The 19,537-nt window shown below is 44.7% G+C and overlaps 1 protein-coding gene across 1 annotated transcript in view; it reads right to left on the minus strand.

Annotated features, from left to right (window-relative positions):
* Nucleotides 1-3,011: 3,011 nt before the first annotated feature.
* The window catches only part of LOC144823001 (uncharacterized), a 41,734-nt gene continuing 25,208 nt past the window's right edge, over nucleotides 3,012-19,537 (minus strand). The window contains exons 2-3 of the mRNA XM_078681106.1: nucleotides 8,998-9,185; nucleotides 3,012-3,912 (exon numbers count right to left, since the gene is read on the minus strand). Of these exons, the coding sequence (XP_078537232.1) occupies nucleotides 3,013-3,912; nucleotides 8,998-9,185 (1,088 nt within the window). The 3' untranslated portion in view covers nucleotide 3,012. The remainder of the gene's footprint in view (nucleotides 3,913-8,997; nucleotides 9,186-19,537) is intronic.

Consider the following 19,537-nt stretch of genomic DNA (forward strand, 5'->3'; position numbering starts at 1 on the left):
ATACCATATCCTACTTGAGTCCAGCTTTTGATCTATGTTTGTGTTAAGGTGTCTATTTATTTCATGTTTTCAGTTACTTGTCTATGTTTATGCTTTTTCACTCATTTGTACGGTGCTTTGATACCCTCCGCTCATGTTTGCACTTTATAAAACACCCTAAATAAACAAATAGAGAGTAGGGGTGAGAAAGAGACGAAAACTGGCAAGATAGTCAGGTGAGAGAGAGATAATAAAGTTAGTTCACAAACAGCTCAGGGGAAGGGTGATAGTAGGTCAAAGGTCATATAACGCTGCTTCCTCTGATGTCATTGGGAGTCTAAGGACATATTATGCCACTTACGCTGACCCTAGCATTTTGGTGAATCGACGCTCATGCACATACAACACAAATGAATTGATAGGGCTTTTCAGACCTACCAGCAAAACCTAAAAAGACACAAAGAGAACCTCTAGACCCAGGAATACTTATATGCAGCCGGTATGCCAAGACTTTCCTCCGAATATTAGGGAAGACTTGGACCTCCCTTATAACAGGACAAGGATTGAAAGAAGCATGTGTGGAAATGCAGACTTGGAAAACACTGGATATGGATGCGTTGTCACCTTTGTTTTATAAAATGGCCCCCACTCAGCTTAGCACTGAAGGAGTATGCAGTTCCTGTAGGGTGATGAAAGAAGAATGAGGCTAGGTTGGTCAATACCCTTACTCAGTAGTGCTCAGAAGGGACCTGGCAGTTAAGTGCATTAAAACGAAGGCTTTCAGTTTTTCGTTTTTACTGATTTTTACAGATAAATACAGCCAGGAAACAATGCTTGTTGTGAGAGACTCTCAATCTCAAAGCTGTGTTTTATTAATTCCAGGCAACAGCTGAGCAAATATACAGCGTGGAGAGTTAAAAATCAGAATGAGACTTCCTTAAAAAGAGGCATATGTTAACATATATTTGTAGCATGCAAAAAACGCTTTCTCCAAGCACACAAAAATCAAGGTGAGGTCGTGGTTTCTGTTGTCTTTTATTCCAACATATTAGACACGCCCCTTCACCAACACGTGTTTCGTCTAATGCTGTTCCAGTCACAGCAGACTTTGTCAGGACTTTGTATCTAAAATAAAGGCATATTCTATTCAGGCGTAGTATCAGTAGTATTTCTTCTATCCATCACCTGGGTCAGATGACCCTAGAATTTCACCAAGGAGTGTGATTCGGACCAATTAAAATCGTGCTCAGGGGCCGGAGGCTGTGCTTGGTGTCTATTCTACTGGTGAATAGTTCATAGTGGTGTGGTGCCTCGTGTTTGTGAATAGGAGGCATTTTTTGTGGTGTATTCTCTTTAATGATATTAATATAGTGCTATTTTAGAAATCTCAAATCCAAATGTGTGTTAGGGACTTCTGAGGGAGGGAGGGAAGGTGGGATCGTCATCGTATACTCACTCGATCTGATTTGAACTTGGTGCACATATTCAGATCGGAAGCTTCCACATTATGATTCAAATGTATTTTGTGGAAGATGACAATTATATTTATATAAGAATGCAAAAAGGTTCGTGCAAGCTCCTGAGTGCACAAAGTACCCGTATTGTGACACTCATCTTACCGTATATTCTTAGTTTTCTGTTGCAAGTAAATGGGTGTGTATTGTCAGGTCTCCAGTCTCTAGTCATCCTGCCAGTAAATGTAAATTCAGTACTGCCAATATTATTTCGTATTTATAAATGCAGAATCGGGATGGCTAGTTATCCCTGTAAACTCAAAATCAGGAGTTGTATATCATATATTTGTAGTATAACGCTAAAATATACCGGTGAGCGTAGTGTTTTGTTATACCTTGCCTCTTAATTTGCTAAATCGTGACAGGCTTCCATGTATGAGTGCACATTCAAGAGTTAAATAAGCATGGAAATATACCATTTATGCCTCCATTTATTCTCAAAACACAAAATAAATATGGATAAATACCAATAGAATGGCCAAAAAATAAATATGTATAAATACGGACGGAAATGTTAAAAAATAAATAAATAAACCGGGAGCCCAAATTAAAATAGGTATTAAAATATATATTGTGTCTCTGTATGCAGTTGATATGTTTGTATATATCAAGGATCCGGTTCACTCGGTCACATCTATGCCTCATAGATTGCATCAGTTTAGACAGTATTCTGAACTGAGCGGTAACTGGTGTAAGTCACGTCTGCTCCCTATGGGAGAAATGGCACGGAGACCAGCAACACAACTCCTGTATTTAGGATTACAGGGGCAGCATGGATCCATGTGGCCCATTCACTGGCAGAAGAGAGAGAGTACAAAATAAGCAGCATATTGCAGGGGGTGATGCACTCTCATTCTTTCGGGGCGGTTGCTGCTGTCATTGACCGGTGGACTAGTTCTTGTTAAAATGACCCTACTCCCTAGATGCCTTTATGCACTGCAGGAAAAGATGGGTTGGCTTCTGGTGTGCAGCGGGTGAAGCCCCAGAAGTAAACGCAAAACACGGAATTTGCCGTATGAGCAGGGTGGGTTAGCCCTGCTAGATTTTAAATACTACCATAATGGATAAATAGGGCCCATAGAAGTAAAGGATTATTATTTCCAGGCTGTTCTGTTACCCCGACTACATTGCACACATGGATCTGAAGCTTGCGCAGCACGATACGCCATATTTGACATTGCTGATGTCACAAATATGGGACCACCTGTGCGTGATAATATATGTAATATCAGTCCGTGATTGTGAGTGCCATACATTTTAAAGTGCTTTTATCAAATGTGACTTTATATATTTTTCCATATTCAATTTAGTGAACAAATGCATTTGTGTACTTTTATACAGTCATGTAAACTGCATACTTGGCATTTCTAGCTGTGCTCAACACTAGGTAGCAAACGTTTAGTTTTTTATAGGCTCATTAAAGAGGATAAGTTAATTTCATGCATACAATTAGCACACCTTCCTTCCCATGAACATGTATTTTCTTTTCAATAAATATGTACAAACACACACTTCTGCGTCATCTTCGATAGAAAGTTCTCCTTGTTCCACGACCTTTGTTCCCAAACGTTTTCGGAGCGATCCAGACTTCAACTTCCTCTGGCTCCGGTAGTGCAGGCTTATTTTTTGAAGAAGATTTCAGGCCCCTCTTTCTTGGCAGCTTTTCTTGTTCCTGACTTTTAGCCGAAGACTGAAAAACAAAAGGCTGCTCAGAAAGCTTTGGCTTAGCACCTCTGCCAGTCCAATATTCTTCATTTAGCATGCCAATATTGCCCTTGTGTGATTTTCCTCCTGAAAGCTTTTGCGATGCTCTCCTTTCGTCAGGCACTTCGAAGCACCGCTCAGGTTTACCAGTAGGCCTCTTGATGTAACTCCCAGGCGCATAATCTACTTCCTGTTCCTTCTGCTTCGTCCGACGAATTTGTGCGGAGCTCTCAAGGAGTCCTTTCTTCTTCATTCTCACTTTTTCAGAAGATGGCCATCTTATCAACTGAGGAGGCCCAGCACCTTTGGAGTATTTCCACACTACCTTGTGCGGAGGAGCTGCTTTGTATGCCTTGCCATTGCTAATGTTCAATTTCCCTTGTGGGATGTTTTCTTCTAGAAAGTACTCTCCTTCATCAGTCTCATCACCATTGTCTTCACACTCGTTCTCAACAGTTTCTTCCACCACCCAACAGCCCTCAGAGTCCTCTGGCTCGGAAAGAGACATGTTCTTTCTGGGTTTCTTTTTCAGAGAGTAAAGTTTCCGCCGACTAACGTCTCTCAGTGAGACCCCCAATTTCCTACTTCTACCAGAAACTTCAACTTTTTGACTAGAGCCTTTCTTGTCATGGCTCGCGTTGTATTGGGTGCTGGCAGCATTGGTGTCCCTCTGGGTGCATTCACCATCTTCATTCAAGGAGCCACCACTTTTTAGGTCGAGGTACTATCCGGTTCGTCAGAACCGGAAGTAGCGAGATCTTATGTTTCTTAGAGGGGCTCTTCATCCCGCCTCTAATTTTGGCTCTCTCCCATTGGCTGGCTTCCTAAATGGAGGCCAGCCATTGGAGGAGAGAGCCGTCACTCCAAATAGGCTCCGTCCTTTTCGGATTTGGAGGTGTGTTCGGTGGTCGTTCCACTTTTTAGCCACGCCCACCGAACACACCCCCAAATCCGAAAAATGTGGAACCTTCCGTCGGCCATTATTTGGTTTCTCTTCCTATGAGGATGGTCTCGCTGTTCGTGGCTCCCGCTGTCCCCCCTCCCGCCCCCTCCCGTGCTTGTTTAGGTTGAGCAGCGTCTACGAGGACATGAGGTAAGCCTCTGCCCCCCGTTTGTGCCGTTCTTCGTGCCCCTGCCCGTCCCGTTTTTCTTGCCACAATCGTTTCACGTTGCCAACTTTTACAGTACTTTCGTGTTAATGTAGATGCCTGTGTTAATGTTTTACAGAGCCTGCCGTGTTAATGTAGTTCTGCCGTCCCCCGCTGGAGTGGCCAGTCTCATTCTTCTTTCAGATTGCTTCTCTTCCTATCCTGGCTTCCACAAAACCTACGAAGTGTGTGTGCTCCGAAAAAAATGCCTTATCAGCGAATCCAAAATGGTCAGGAAATATGTGCTGGTTGTGTTTCGTAAGTGCGTAACGCTTGCGGTGAGGAATGAAAGGGAAGTGTGGGGAGCGTTACATAATCTCCCGTTCAACTAGGGAAGCAGGGCTCCTTCTAATTCCTGGACCCCACGGGTAAAGCAGGCTCCACCCATCCCCTTGGACACCATATGCCGGCTGGGACTCTAATAATATAACTTCAGCCGGCACCTTATGGAAGTAATGGCTGTGCTGCACTTGTTTGCGTGAACCTAGCATGAGAGGGACGAAGCGCTGAGCGACGGGTGATCACTGTGAAGAGATTGTAGGAATGTGAGAAAAGCTCGGGCTGATACAGAGCAGATCACGGGTGGAGCGCGCGCCCAAACCCTAGCGGAGACGACCACTCAAGCAGGGCCTGCAACAAATCCAGGAGGAGTCATCTTCAGGGCTCCCACCAACAGCTCTAGGCGCTATAAAGAAATCGTTCATTCAACCAAAACCAGTGGATGCCAAATGCAGTCTCCTGCGGAGTGGGACTACCAACGACAGGAGACATACCCGCCGAGCAGGGATGCAGATAACACCGGAGAGTCACAACACACACAGGACAGCTTTCACCGACACCAGAGGAGAAAACATGTAGCACCGCGCTCCTGCCGACACAAGGAGCTACCACAGACCTCTTTGCTCAAAGGAACAAAAGGTGATAACTCACTCGGAGAGGGCTCCTGCTGACACAAGGGGAGGCACTACTGCGTTCACTGCAGGACTGCTGATAACACCAGGGGACCCCCACATTCATAACCGCGGGGAACCCCCCACATTCACACCAGGGCTCCTGCTGCACCAGTCAACAGCTCACTCAGCGCAGAAGGGGAGACATCAAGGCGTTCACTGCAGGACTGCTAACACCAGGGGACCCCATATTCAGAGAGGTGTAAAAAACAGGGGCAACGCATTCATTGCAGCGCTCCGGCTAACACCAAGAACCCCCACATTTATCCCAGGACTCGTTCTAGGACCAGGGGATCCCCACATTCGCCGAAGGGCTCCTGCTAACAATAAAGGACCCCACATGTCTCACAGTGCTCCTGTTAAACATTTGGGGCACCCACATTTTCCGCTGGGGGAGCCTTTTAACCCGAGAGTACCCCCAATCACAGAGCTCCGGCTAACACCAAGAGGCCGGGAAATTACTATAATTATCGCTGCTGCTGACCCGCAACTACATCCTGCTGCTGGGCGGCTCCCTGCAGGAGATGCGGCGTGTCCTGGGCGAGCTCAGCGGGCCCAGGCTGCTGCTGGCCGGGCTGCCCCTCTTCGCAGGCGCCAGGTCCGTGTTCCTGGCCCCAGGAGGCGTGAGCTGCGCAGAGTCCCTGCGCCCCAACAAGTACTTCTCGGTATCCCTGGAGGAGCAGCTGTGCTCGCCCTTCTACCTGCCTGGAGGAGCGGGCTTATGCTCCTGCGCCCTGTGCAAGTTCCCACTGCAGCACTTGATTCCCTCCGGCCTTGGCATTGCTACCTTTCAGACACGGTTTTCCAAGTGATGCCCTCTCTGCTCACTCTGACGACGAACTTGAACCATCCTCCTAAAACAGTTCCCATCTGTTGCGATCTCCCGCTTGGAAAATCGGAACCGACCTTTTACATAATGCATTGACAAAAGCGCTTCAACTACTCCTCAGGGTAGTAAGCGCTATATAAATGCAACTCCCCAAAAAGCTCTTTTGACTCCACGCCCTGATCCCAAACCAGTCGGAACGACCCATGTAAAAGGTGTATCTTATTTTGTGTTAAAAGGATCGTCGTACCAGCAAATTTGCCATCCTAATGCGCAAAACTTTTTTTCCTCTTAATTTCAAAGTGGCCGACCTCCGAAAAACCTATATCCCAAGACCCTATAACTGGAAATTGTTCCTGTTAACTGTCTTCCGTGCCATAGGGGTGCCTGTCTATACACCCCACATCTCCATATACTGCTGCAGTACATTCTCTGAGGGCACCAGTCTTGCCCGCACTCCTGTTAATGACTTTACAAAGCAGAAAGGGACGGGGAGATGTTTGGAGGAAGGCGAACTTACCAACCAACCGAGTGCTGGCTGGCTCACGGACTGGAATGCGTTACCCACAACACCATGTCTAACTTCATTCAGCGAGAAGAAATCAATTAAAATTAAAAGCTACATTTTTGCTAACAAACCCCGCAGAAACGACCGTTTATTATGTAAATCCACCCACCCGCTGCATACCCTACATAAGGTGGTGGTTATAAACGCCACAGCGCCTTCATGCTCTCCAGTGCAGGCTATTTTATTGTTTAGTGAAAACACTTTTAGTGCGCAGTCTGTTCACTAACATCCACATTTTCCTTACTTTCGGAATGAACGAATATTTACTTTCTTTTAGCAAATCACAGTATCGCCAGTAAAATCATGTAATTCAAGATGTGCCTTTGCATAAAATGTTCGCACTTAACAGCGCCAATGTGTTATGTGCTAGCATCTTTGCACCATCACGAACTTAATAGAACGACAGCTGGAAATGTACCACTTTATATTCAGTGTACACGAAGTTTGAATAGACATCCATAACCTCTAATAAACTATGCAGTTATATATATTATTGTTGGTGCCGCAGTTCAAGGATAAACATGTATTTAACACTATCCTGTCAAAGTTTAGAACGCCTTTATTGTGTATAACAACCGTCGCTGTTAGAGCTCAAGCGGTGTTGCTTAAGCGCCTTAAAGACGCTAAAAGATGCAGTCATTTGTGATATGACAGCTGTCCGTGATTCTTGATGTATTTATTCTGAACTTTAGTGGCCACTAGCTTTCGAGCACTTTACCTTTTCTTGTAAAATAATCCTTAACATTTTACTAATTGTATCTGCTTTTGTGTTCCATTTTTGGAACCGTCAATACTAATATTTGGTTCAAATGACATCTTGAAGTAAATGTCTTTGAACAGAGCATAAGTACACAAACCTAAAGCGAGCATTTCACTATCAAATAACTGCTAGAGTGAGTACTGATTTATACTGATTTTCTTACTTCAATGCGCTGTATTTTCAATTACTTTTTTGTTTAAATCGGTAAGGTTCCAGGAACGATTTTTTTCTTTTGTTTATTATGTCCTTCTTTACTTTTTTAGCAAATAAAAATATAAACATGTAACGTGTTTGTGTTTTCTTTTTTCCGCTTTCGATTTATTTTCTTCTGTAAACTAATCACTCCCAACGAGTCCGAACAAATGTATAAAGTACTGCTACTGTGTGATAAATAATATAACAGTTGGCTTTTCTAGGTTTCTGGGACATACATATTTGGGTAGTCCAGTAAAAGGTATCACACTTTGGAGTTTGTAAAAAGTTAGTTCTTTGAACAAGTATGCCCGCCAGTATTCAGTATCCTGTCTGTGCCCTCATGCCTCCTGTCTGTGCCCTCATGCCTCTTGTTGACTTCATTCCTCCTGTCTGTGCCCTCATGCCTCCTGTCTCTTCCCTCATCCTTGAAGCCTCATGTGTGGACACTCACGCCTGATGTCACTGCTGTCACTTGTTACCAGCCCCCCATGTGTTACCTGCACCCCCACCCACCATGTGTGCATCTAGTGTCTCCTGTCTGCATGTCTCGGTGCCCGGGTGCATCGGGACACATGGCACTGCTGCAGCAAGGAGCGGCGCCGATGCACTTCTTGGGCGGACCTGGCCCCCCGAGCGGAGGGTGTGTGTTGGTAGAGCCTGTTACCAGCCAGGACAGCCACGGTCTCCCTTTAATGGTGCCGCTCCCAGTTGCCAATAATGCCCTCTCCGCATCTTCCTGGGGTCTGAGGTGGCAGCATCGGCTGCCCGCGCATCTCCAAGATGACAATGACATCAGCGCTGTGACAGCCCCTCCCGGGGTCCCAGACGCGCCCCTCCCATGTCTCTCCCACCACACTCGCTGCCTTTACCAATGTTTCAGCAGTCACCTTTGTTTGGGAACATTTTTGGATTTTGATTCTTTCGGTTTGGGCCTCCCACGTTCTATTTTATCTGTGGTATAAGTTTATGTTCATTTGTCCTGACCTTTGACCTATGGTTTTACCCTTTAGGCTCCGAGCTTTGAATTTGACTTTGAACTTGTGCTTCTAACCAACCAATGCCATTTGCTTTCTGTTATCTGGTTCTGATTTGTGACAGGCGCCTGTGTTGTCCTAGTCGCGACCGCTCTGTGTGTGTGTGTGTGGGGGGCTCTGTGTGTGTGTGTGGGGCTCTGTGTATGGATCTGTGTCCGTGAATACACTACTACTCTCTAATGCTCACCTATTGCCATTGTAAATGACAATACCATTTATTTATGTTTTAAAAAAAAAAAATGAAAGAAAATGTCATGAGCAATGCCAATAGCTCTACCTTTAATAATGCCGAGACCATTGCATTGTAAATGCTTGTTATCTTCTCTTTTTCAGAGCTGTCAGTACTTTTTCGAAAGGAGTACATACTTTTTCGAAGCAAGTAAACATTCATATAGTAAGAAACAGGTCCATTATCCATAGAAGAAGTCACGCTCAGGACACTGGTCCGTTTCTGCTTTCGATCAGACAAACAGATAATATTAAAAAATGCCCCTTTTATGGCGGATTCTGAAATATGGGGATAGCCCCACTTTCAGAGGTTAAAAGGGGAAATAGGAGCCTCTGGGTATATTGAGGGTGGGCGCCCCATGCTTAGTGACTTGTATGAAGAGGCCTTTTTATAACATGTGAAGTGGACAGACAATTTGCAATAGACACAGGGTAGTTTCAGACTCTCAGTAAACTAAGTTACAAGGCAGATTCTCGGGATACCCCATGGAATCCACTATTACGATGACATCCTGAACTAGTCTCATGCAGGATGCGTGACTCGTATTGTGTATCTATATAACCCTGCTGTGGGACCGGGCATCTCATACACTGAACATTAATGACATTGGGAACAAGACGCTGCCTCACCAGCTGCTCACATTGACGGGGGAAATATACTTCCCGTCGATGAGAGTGTCTAGCAAAGCACAGTTGAAAGTGTTAGGGCTTATCTCACCCAGAATACGCTGCAAAAGGTATATTTGACAGGGAGACTGTCCGCACTGTCATCAGGAAGAAGCAAATATTGAACACACCTTGACTGGTGGCTGTGGACTATTGGATACAGGTGATTGCCGCCTCATGGGAGTGCCCACAAGAACGGTGACATGCACAATAACACGTTTCTACGAAGAAGGCAGAATGGTGGACTCCAGGACGCAGAACAACATATCCGGGAAGAATGACCTCCTGGCACAAGAAACGGGAGCCAGCAGTCGGCGAGAGAGCGAAGCAACACAGTTGCGCTGCTATGCGTACACCAACCAAATTTGAGCACTGATATACGAAATTAACATGAACAGCAAATGATGGAACACCTACACTTAAGCGCCGATTTACCTTTGTGAATCAGGACCTTAATGTGTCCAAAAAACAACATATTTTCCGGCCACACGGTGGCAGTAGATTCCACGAATCCGTCGTTTCCACTAACCGTGTAAATATGGCACAATCAGAACGAGTTAACTAAGATTGTTTCACTTTTTTTGTTGGTCATTTTATGGCGCCTTATGTCCTTTTAACGAGTATATGCCCATCTGGAAGCGTTGACGAAGTAGTGGTGGCCAAGAGTAATGCAAAAAAGGAAAGAGGTGGGGCGTTGAAGAGTGGGGGCAAGATGGAAAGAATGTGGCAGGAGCTCTGGTGAGTGGATGTGTTTAAACCTAAAACAGGAGCACTAAGTCCGTGGAGCTTACGTATATTGTGATTAGACAGGTTTCATATAACGCTAACTCGACCCGAAGGTATCGAAGCGTTTTACATTGAGCATCAGTTTACGCAATCATATTTTTTTAGACACTGAGGGGCAGATTTACACGCCCCTTGCAACACTTTTGCGCCGCCGTTGCATCACTTTTGTGACGTAGCTGCAGCGTAAACAATGCGGCCAATTTACAATGTGACGTATCTAGGGAGATGAGTCACGTTGTAAAGTCCTGTGTCACATTATACCTGCGTCAGGATAAACAGGGTGGGCGTTTCCACGCAAGAAAGCCTCGTAAAAGTGACGCAGTGAAATCTACTACATTTCACTTAGCCACTTCTAGGACGCCACTGCAATAAAACAGGACTGACGCAGTACAATAAGTATAGGCCTCAACATGCATTTCTGGAGTTGCGTCATGCTTGCGTCACGACTCCAGCAATGTGTGACTTTTGGGCCAAAAGATGCGTCAGAATTTCTGACACATCGGTCAATCCATGCGCCATGGTGTGCTATAATGTAAATATGGCGTATCCCTTCCTGGGGCAGATTTACAAGAAACTGGCGCATCTATAGAGATACGTCAGTTTCCCTGTGTCAGCCTGCGAATCCCTTGCGCCACCATGGATGTGCCGTATTTACAATACAGCACACCATGGCGCATGGATTGACGTATGCAAAATTCTGACGCATCTGTTTGCCCAAAAGTCACGCATTGCTGGAGTCGTGTTGCAAGCATGACGCAACTCCAGCAATGCATGTAGAGCCCTCTACTACTTTAAGCAGGTGTAAGGTTTTGACGCAGTGGTGTCCTAAAAGTGGCGCAGTGAAATATTGTAGATTCCATTGCGTCACTTTTACAAGGCTTTCCTGCGTGGGAACGCCCCCCCCTGCATACGTTATACCCGATGCAGGTATAATGTGACGCAGTGCTTTACAACGTGATGCATCTGCCTAGATGTGTCACGTTGTAAATTGGCTCCATTGTTTAGCTGCCGCTTCATCACAAAAGTGACGCAAGGGTGTTGCAAAAGTGTCGCATGGGGCTTGTAAATCTGTCCCTCAGTGATTTGCCCAGAATCACTGGATGTTGAGTCGAGGCAGAACTGGAAAGGAAAATTAGGTTGGTAAGTCGGCAGCTCTGGCCATAGCGCCACGACCTTGGCTATTTATCACCCTTCCTGCCTCCCCTTCACTGAGCTCTTTAAACTTTCACACCACATAACTGGTCGTTTCTTTGCAGACTCACGTCCGCTGAGGACTCCCTGGCACTGTGGCCTTCTGTTTACTGCACTAAAATCCACACACCGTGACTTTTTGTTTGACTATTCTGTTATTCAAATCACCTTCTTTTCTTTAATGGTAGTCTAGTCTCATGCTCACCGGCGCTGCCGCATATTTCAAGCAAATACGAATTAGCATTTGAAAAGTCACACAAGGAGACCGGTGTGCGTGTCTGTGTGTGGGTCAGGGTGGGGGCGAAGGGGCGCTCAGTAATTTAAGGCAAGGTAGGTGACTTTAATGACCTGAGGGGCGTAGTTTGGGGGCGCGCGGGTAGAGGGGGGTTGTTTGGCGGAAGGCGGATGAGTGGGGGTCGCCGAGCAGTGTTCTAACACCCTGGAGTGAAGCAGGAAGAGAGGCTCATTTGTAGGTGGTAGCTGCTTGGTCATTGTGGCTTTATAAACTTGTATTGACTCGGCTGCACGCGAGTCGCAGCTGTTTTCTGTGCTCTTTTCCGGTTGATTTACCGCCGGTCAAACCTGCGTCTGCAGTGGGCAGACAAGCAGGGCCCTTCGGTTTACTGGAGCCCGTCGATGGACAGTTTGAGTTGGATAAGGTATATTATGATTCTTATGTTTCTTATTTAAACCGCATGAAGCCATTGTTTTCACTCCCTATTAGTAAGGTTCACGTTGTCTTAGAAAATATTGAAAAAACGCAAGCGCAGACAAGTTCTTTTAGTTGTTTGGCTGCCTCATGCAATAAAAAATATGATCATTAAAAATTCATACGTATATTCATCAAATGCAAGATCTTTTGGCCAGCCCTCCCCTTGGTCTAGAGATTGCTTTACTTGTTTTGAGCCTCATGTAATACAAAATATGATAGTTCAAAATGCATAAATGTATTCCTCCAACACAAGGTCTTTTGCTCTGCCCTCTCCATCTGGCCCAGAGACTGCTTAATTTGTTTTGAGCCTCATGTAATAAAAATATGATAGTTCAAAATGCATACATATATTCATCTAATACAAGGTCTTTGAGGCAGCTCTCTCCCTCCACTGATCTGTTTGTCATTCTGAGTTTCCTTTTGCCTGCCATAGCCCTCACTATGAGGCAATGCATCAGCCCACTTACATCACATGTACACATCTGCCTAAAAAGAAGTCAGCTTCAGTGCCAGTACTTTACTTAGCTGATTTTTTTTATTTATAATTTTTTAGTCATCTGTCTGCAACAATCATCGGCGTATTTTTACTAGTCCCTTGAGACGCTAGTACATTACTGTTTCCTATATTAAAAGTGACGCAACGGCGGCTCAAGGGGCTTGTAAATAAGCCCCTAAATCTTCAAATTAATGTAGTTCAAAGGCAAAAGTACCTTTTCTTTGAACCAGTAAAAATCATATTTTACTGTGATGTGCATCAAAAGGAATATGGCATCCATACCTGTTCTGAGTACTCCAGCCTACTGTGAAACACCCATAATATTTTATTACAAATATATGCAATAGTACCTTTTGAAACCATAAATAACTACATTCTTTATTGCGAGGTTTACTTATGATCATCACATCTAGGCAGTGTCATGTTTTCTAATTTTTTTCTTTCTTTAGGTCTGGTCTAGAGACAGTTTTAGCTCTACAGGCAACCTCATGCTTTTCTAAAAAAGCATCTATGTATCTATCTATCTGGTGTGTGAATAAAATAAAAAGTTTTTTGAAAAGATCTACCTGCTGCTGTGCTGTGACTTCTGCCGAAAGTGAGTGGTGAGGAGAATCTGGGAAATATATATATATATATATATATATATATATATATATATATATATATATATATATACATATCATGGATTGTGACTCTTACACATTGTAACCTATATTGTCTTATGTAGCACATCCTATACATTGATTTACACACGTATGTTCTTTATTGTCAATGTGTAATGTGTATGTATGATCTAAAGCACTTACGCACTCTAGAATGAGATCAGTAGCGCTATAAAACAAACAAAAAAATGAGGGCTTTTTAAAATTGTTATTTGCGTACCTACTCATATAGACTAATACATATGACATTCCACAGTCCATGCATATCTCTTATATCGGGGGATTAAACAAAGTCAAAAGCTTGCCTCTTAATCATAGTTTCTCTTAAGCACTTGTGAAGCACATGCTGTGCCTTTGATTCCTTCCTTTGCATTGGCATGTAGGTGGGAGATTCAGATAGCTCCAGACAGGATCATACTGGAAGAAAAGCAGAACTAACAACCCCATATTAAGCCTTTGTCTTGGGCCCAGCTGGAGGTGAAAATAAAGTAAAAAGCCTAATCACTGCCTTCGTATTGGCTGTAGGCCGATGGGATTGAAAATGAAGCAAATCATACAAAAATGAATTGAACTGAAAAACCCCCCAATTAAAACATGTTATACTTCTAACTCAAACTCATCAAACCTCTGAAATGTGCCTGTTATGATCAGTAACGCACACAACAAACACATAGCATAACTCCTGCCACCTGCCATGGCACAATGTTGTTAATTTGATCGCTCTTTTGTTTCTGAGCCTTTGCCAAACGGATATTTTTGCGTGAGTTATTGTGCGTTTTCTACTTTTCCTCATAGTGTACCTGGGTTACGTGCAGGCGGTGGTTGAGATGTTAGATGTCTGACGCAGAGGAGACTTTCAGGTAGGGAGAGGTGAGGTACTGAGGAATGGAGGTGAGCTAAAGAGAAAGACGAGGTTGAGAAATAGTTCATTTAGATAGAGTAGAGAGTGGGCAAGGTGAAATGGAAACCTCAGTGCAGTGAGGAGTAAAGAGAGGAGTGAGATAGAGATACAGAGGTAGACAAGGAGAGTGGTGACATTATAAGAAAGAGGAAGAGACGGATTGGGCAGAGAGAAGCAGTTTAGAGAGGTGAGAGAGAAGGTAGGTTCTTAAATGTAGAGATAGGTAGAGGGAGTCAAGTAAAGACAGTAAGGTGAGAGAGAAGAGAGGATGTAAAATAAAGGGATAGGAATGAGACAGAAAGCTATGCATGGTAGAGACAGAGAGCTAGAGAGGTGAAACAGAGAGAGTCAGATCTGAGGACTATATAGAGAAGCCAGGTCGCGGGAAGGCAGGAACTTAGTGATTGGAGAGTAGGGAAAGAATATTTACAATAAGATAGAGGCAAAGAGAGATGTGAAATAGAGACGGGTGAGGTAGAAAGGATGGGCCGAGGTAGAGAGTTGAGGTAGACAGAGGTAGAGTGTGTTTATCGGGGTTGGGCATGAGAGAGAGAGGTAAAGAAGGGTGAAGTCAGGTACAAAGAGAGAGATGGTAGCAATAGATAGGTGAGGCGAGAGAAGAACAGATAAAAAGTTATAGTGATGATGTTGGGATATGGAGAGAGATATAGAGTCAAAAGTAGATAGAGGTAGAGATTGAGTAAGAGAGAGAAATATGAGAAAAAGGCAGCTATACATCACTTTAACAGGTGGGCCCGGCCAATTTCCCACTTTGTCCATACCTTAAAAGGGCTCTGCTGTCCTCCACAGCCAGGGCTAAGCATGGCAGGGACCAGGCCATAAGCTGAAGTCCTGCAAACATTTCCCTCAGTCACATAAACCCAGTAAACAAGTGAGTGCCTCGTGAGCAAATCAGAAGAGCCGACAGTCGCCACAGAGAGAGTGTTGTGTTATTGGAATTACTATTGTGACAATCTGCCATTGGTGCTTTCTGCATGCTGGCATGAGTCACAATCGCTGTACAGAGCCAATATGTCATATAACCAGCCCACACTTAGTCTGTTGTCTAGAGCGGGTGTCAGAGTTGCACATACTTCGTAGAGCGGTCCACACTGAACCAGGGAGGGTGCCCATTTGCTGGGACAATCAGTGACGTACGTACAGCGCAGAGCCGTCCATACTGAGCCGCAAGAGCATCCCTGGGTGTTCATGTGGTGAGCTCACAAGGAGTCCATTGTTAAAAGCTGGCGCCAGTGTGCAGAGCCAGAGGTGCACATGCTTGTGAGAGCAGTGTGTGCGGAGTATGACAGGAGGCCAACACACAGTCTTGCACATACTCACAGAATGGTCCCTATATATGGGTCGCAGAGGGTCACTGTGCAGAGACAGTGCGGCCTTCACCCAGCAGCCTTTCCATACTTGGGTGTAGGTCTATTAGTGTCAGTACAGTTGTGCAAAGACACTATTGTGTCTATCTGGTAAGGATGTCTACTGAGGTGGCAGTCTAATAGTGTTGGGTAACTGTAAAGACACTACTGCCTATAACCTGGTCGTGCTGTCTGTATTCAGGGGGTATTCTAGTTAGGGTGTCTGTATTGAGATTTATTTATTTATTTTAATTTTAAGAGTTTTATATAGCGTGAACAAGAACCTTGCGGGTATCAGAGCGCTTTACAAGAAGCATGTAGGGAACAGATACAGCTATAGTAGACAAATATATGATTGAGTCTAGTACACAGAACTAGCTAACAATAGATAAGCAATACATTACAAGTTTATATACCTAAGTTTTAGACAACATATTGTCACTAAGAATATAGTTCAAATCATGTTGAGAGAGGTTCAATACAGGGTAGTAGCTAAAAGTCCGGGTATAAAAATAGTTCATGTAAACTTAGACATGAGGATCGCTTTCACTTCACTTCACTTCACTTCACTGAAAAAGGCAGTAGAGGGGTTCTGTCTCGTTTCTGGTGGTAAGGCATTCCAGATCCTGGAGGCCATTCCTGAGATGGATCAGTTATATGTTTTTTCTTGGCAGATCTTTGTGGTTGCAAAAGAAGATTCCTGGAGCTCCATGTGGATTTGTTACCTCACAAGAGTGTCAGTTTTTGTGTTAGATAAATTAGGGTATTGTGGTGTAGGCTCTTGTGCGTCAAACATGCGTTTTTCAGATGTATTCTCGCTTCGAAGGGCAGCCAGTTTAGAGCTCTAAGGTCCGGAGTGATATGACAGTTTTTTTGAAGCCTGTGATCAGCCTAGCCGCTTATTGATTGTGGCTCTTAGCGGGGCCGTCATTGATCTTGGAAGGCCGCAAAGGGCGACACACCCATATTCTACTCTTGGGATAACTAAGGCTTGCACTGCTTGTTTGAAGTCATATGCGGGCACAATGGGTTTCAGTTTTCTCAAGGTGTTTATTTGAAAGTTTGCTCCTTTTGTAGAGGCACTGATGTGTTTCTGCATGTTAAGGTTTCTGTCAAGCGTTATTCCCAGTGATTTCACTGAGTCAACAATGAGATGACAACCTAGTGTTAGGATCACTGTATAGTGACTTTACTGTATATACCTGGCTGGGCTATCCATATATCTATAAATAACAGCCTAGTGGTTTTACGGTCACAGGGTAGGGAAAATACTGAATCTACCTGGTTGGTGACACTGTTGCCCATAACAGGTATGAATGGCTTTCTTGGCTTTGCTGTCTTGTAGTGTTATGATGAATGTGCAGAGACACTGCTATCTACACATGGCCTGCTGCCTAAATCAAGGTGACAATTTAGTGGTGTTATGGTTACTGTGTAGAGACACTTGTCTCTCCCTGGTCAGGCCCTCTATATAGAGGAGACAGTCTAGTAGTGTTAGGGCCAATGTGTAGAGACTCTACTGTCTATACCTGGTTGGGACGTCAATATCAGGGGGGAGAGTCTAGTAGTGTTATGGTAAATTTGTAGATATGCTCCTGCATCTACCCTGTCGAGTCGGGAAACATCACTTACAACGAACCTTTACAACGCACTACCATTACAACGCAGTCATTACAATGCAAACTATTACAACGCATCGCGCTGGGGGTCGCTCTAGGATAGGGAATAGGTTAATTTACTATCCAATAACCTTCCCTAGTGTCCACGGGGACTGGAGTTGGAATAGTAAATTAAACTATTCACTATCCAACACCCAAAAGCGCTATGCGTTGTAATGGTATGCGATGTAAAAACCGCGTTGTAAAGGCATGCGATGTAAAAGCATGTGTTGTAACGTCATACATCCGTCGAGTCATCTGTCTCATATCAAGAGTCTAGTAGTGTTATGGTATATTTGTTGATACACTACTTTGTATACCTGGTCAGTCTGCCAGCATCAATTGGATGGTCCAGTAGTGTTATGGTAAGTTTGTAGTCACACTACTCTTACACCTGGTCGGGCTGTCTGTATTAAGGTGAAAGTCCATTAGTGTTATGGTAAATGTGTGGAGACACTACTGCTTATGACCGGTTGAGCTTTTTATACTGAGGTGGCCATTCAGTAGTGTTAAGTTCACGATGTAAAGCTGCTAATGGATGTGGGCGCAGTGATGCCTATCCTGGGCTGGCCGTCCAGTGTGAGGGTCACTGCAGGCATTGTGCAGTCCAGAGAGGGCTGTCACACTGAATCCACTGTTCTGTGGAAGAGTCACTGGACTAAGGCAGCACTATAGTAGTGTTATGGAGAAGCATCTGTGAATAAGCATTCCTCATTAGGGTGTTTCTCGACCCCTCACTGATTGCACTCAAGGGGTTATTTAAGCAGAGAGGTTGTGGCTCGATTCGCCCCTGTTCTCTCCTACGTTCCAACTTTCACGTTATCGTGGTGTGGATTGGAGGAAGGTCCTGTAGTGGGAGGCTATGTTGTATGAGGGACCTCTACGTCTGAACTCATGGGCTGTGCCTGAGCATGTCACTGCCTGCCTCCTTCTGGGGAGGTGCCCATCTTGTGCCAGCTGACTGTAGGTGAAGTCCTACTTCCAAAGGCATGGAATCCTGGCCCATCTAGGTGTACAATGTCACTACTTCCAAAGGCATGGAATCCTGGCCCATCCAGGTGTACAATGTCACTACTTCCAAAGGCATGGAATCCTGACCATCAAAGTGTACAATGTCAATACTTCCAAAGGCAGGGAATCCTGGTCATCAAAGTGTACAATGTCAATACTTCCAAGGGCATGGAATCCTGGGCATCTACGTGCACAGTGTCACTACTTCCAAAAGCATGGAATCCTGGCCCACTTAGGTGTATAATGTCACTGATGAAAGAGGAAGCTGTTGCAGCTGCTCAGTCACAGAAGGTCGCAGGGGCACACATTGATTGTGCACCTTTGCCTTTCACACTAGCCTAGATCTTAGGAATAAGGAGAAACTGCAGCCATTCCATGTCCCTGGTGGTGGTGCATCAGTTGTGATCCAGGAACAAGGTAAAGATACTTCTTTATACAAAAGATTCGAGGAGCGACTGGCACTTGCTGAGGACACCGGCATTCAAGAAGTCACTGCCCAGGCACCGGGGGTCTTAGCAGTGCTTACCAGAAAAAATCCTTTCTGAAAATCTTGTTGCCTATTACCGATGCACTTCCTAATTACTTAATGAAGGTGTCACAAAACGGTAGCTGACTGCAAGCCACGAGACACTTTTGGGCTACTTGCAAAGAGACATAGGAGACTGCTTTTGGATTTACTTTATGGCAAGTGCGCCTTAGGTATTGGTGCGGCAATGGAAACTCCAGTGCTTTCCTGTCCAGCTGCCTCCATTCCACTGGCCCTTGGTCCCCTGACAGAAAAGCCGTCTCTGAAAGTCAAGTTAGACAGACACAAATCTGCAAGACGGCTACGAGCTGTCAAAACAAATACCGAAACTCAAGGGGTTGCACTCTAAAGGCAATCTCGGTGTAGAGTGTCTGGCCTCGGGCCCGAGAGTCAGACGAAACTATTGAAAATGGAGCTCGACAGGAAATGTTTTCCTTCTTTCAGAAAACCTACTAACATCCTGCTTCAGCCAAAATTCATAACTTCACAGGCCTGTGACTAAGATACCTTAACATAAAAGAAGCTTAAATTAGCCGCAATATTAATAGGGAAAAAATGTTCTTTCAGCATCACTCTCCTGCAACTCTCGAAACAGAAACAAATAAGAGTGAGGTGCTCATGATCCCTCAGGGCCTGCTGCCTATGGTGTCCATGA

This window comes from Lissotriton helveticus, chromosome 3_1 (genome assembly GCF_964261635.1).
Source record: "Lissotriton helveticus chromosome 3_1, aLisHel1.1, whole genome shotgun sequence".
NCBI lineage: Eukaryota > Metazoa > Chordata > Amphibia > Caudata > Salamandridae > Lissotriton > Lissotriton helveticus.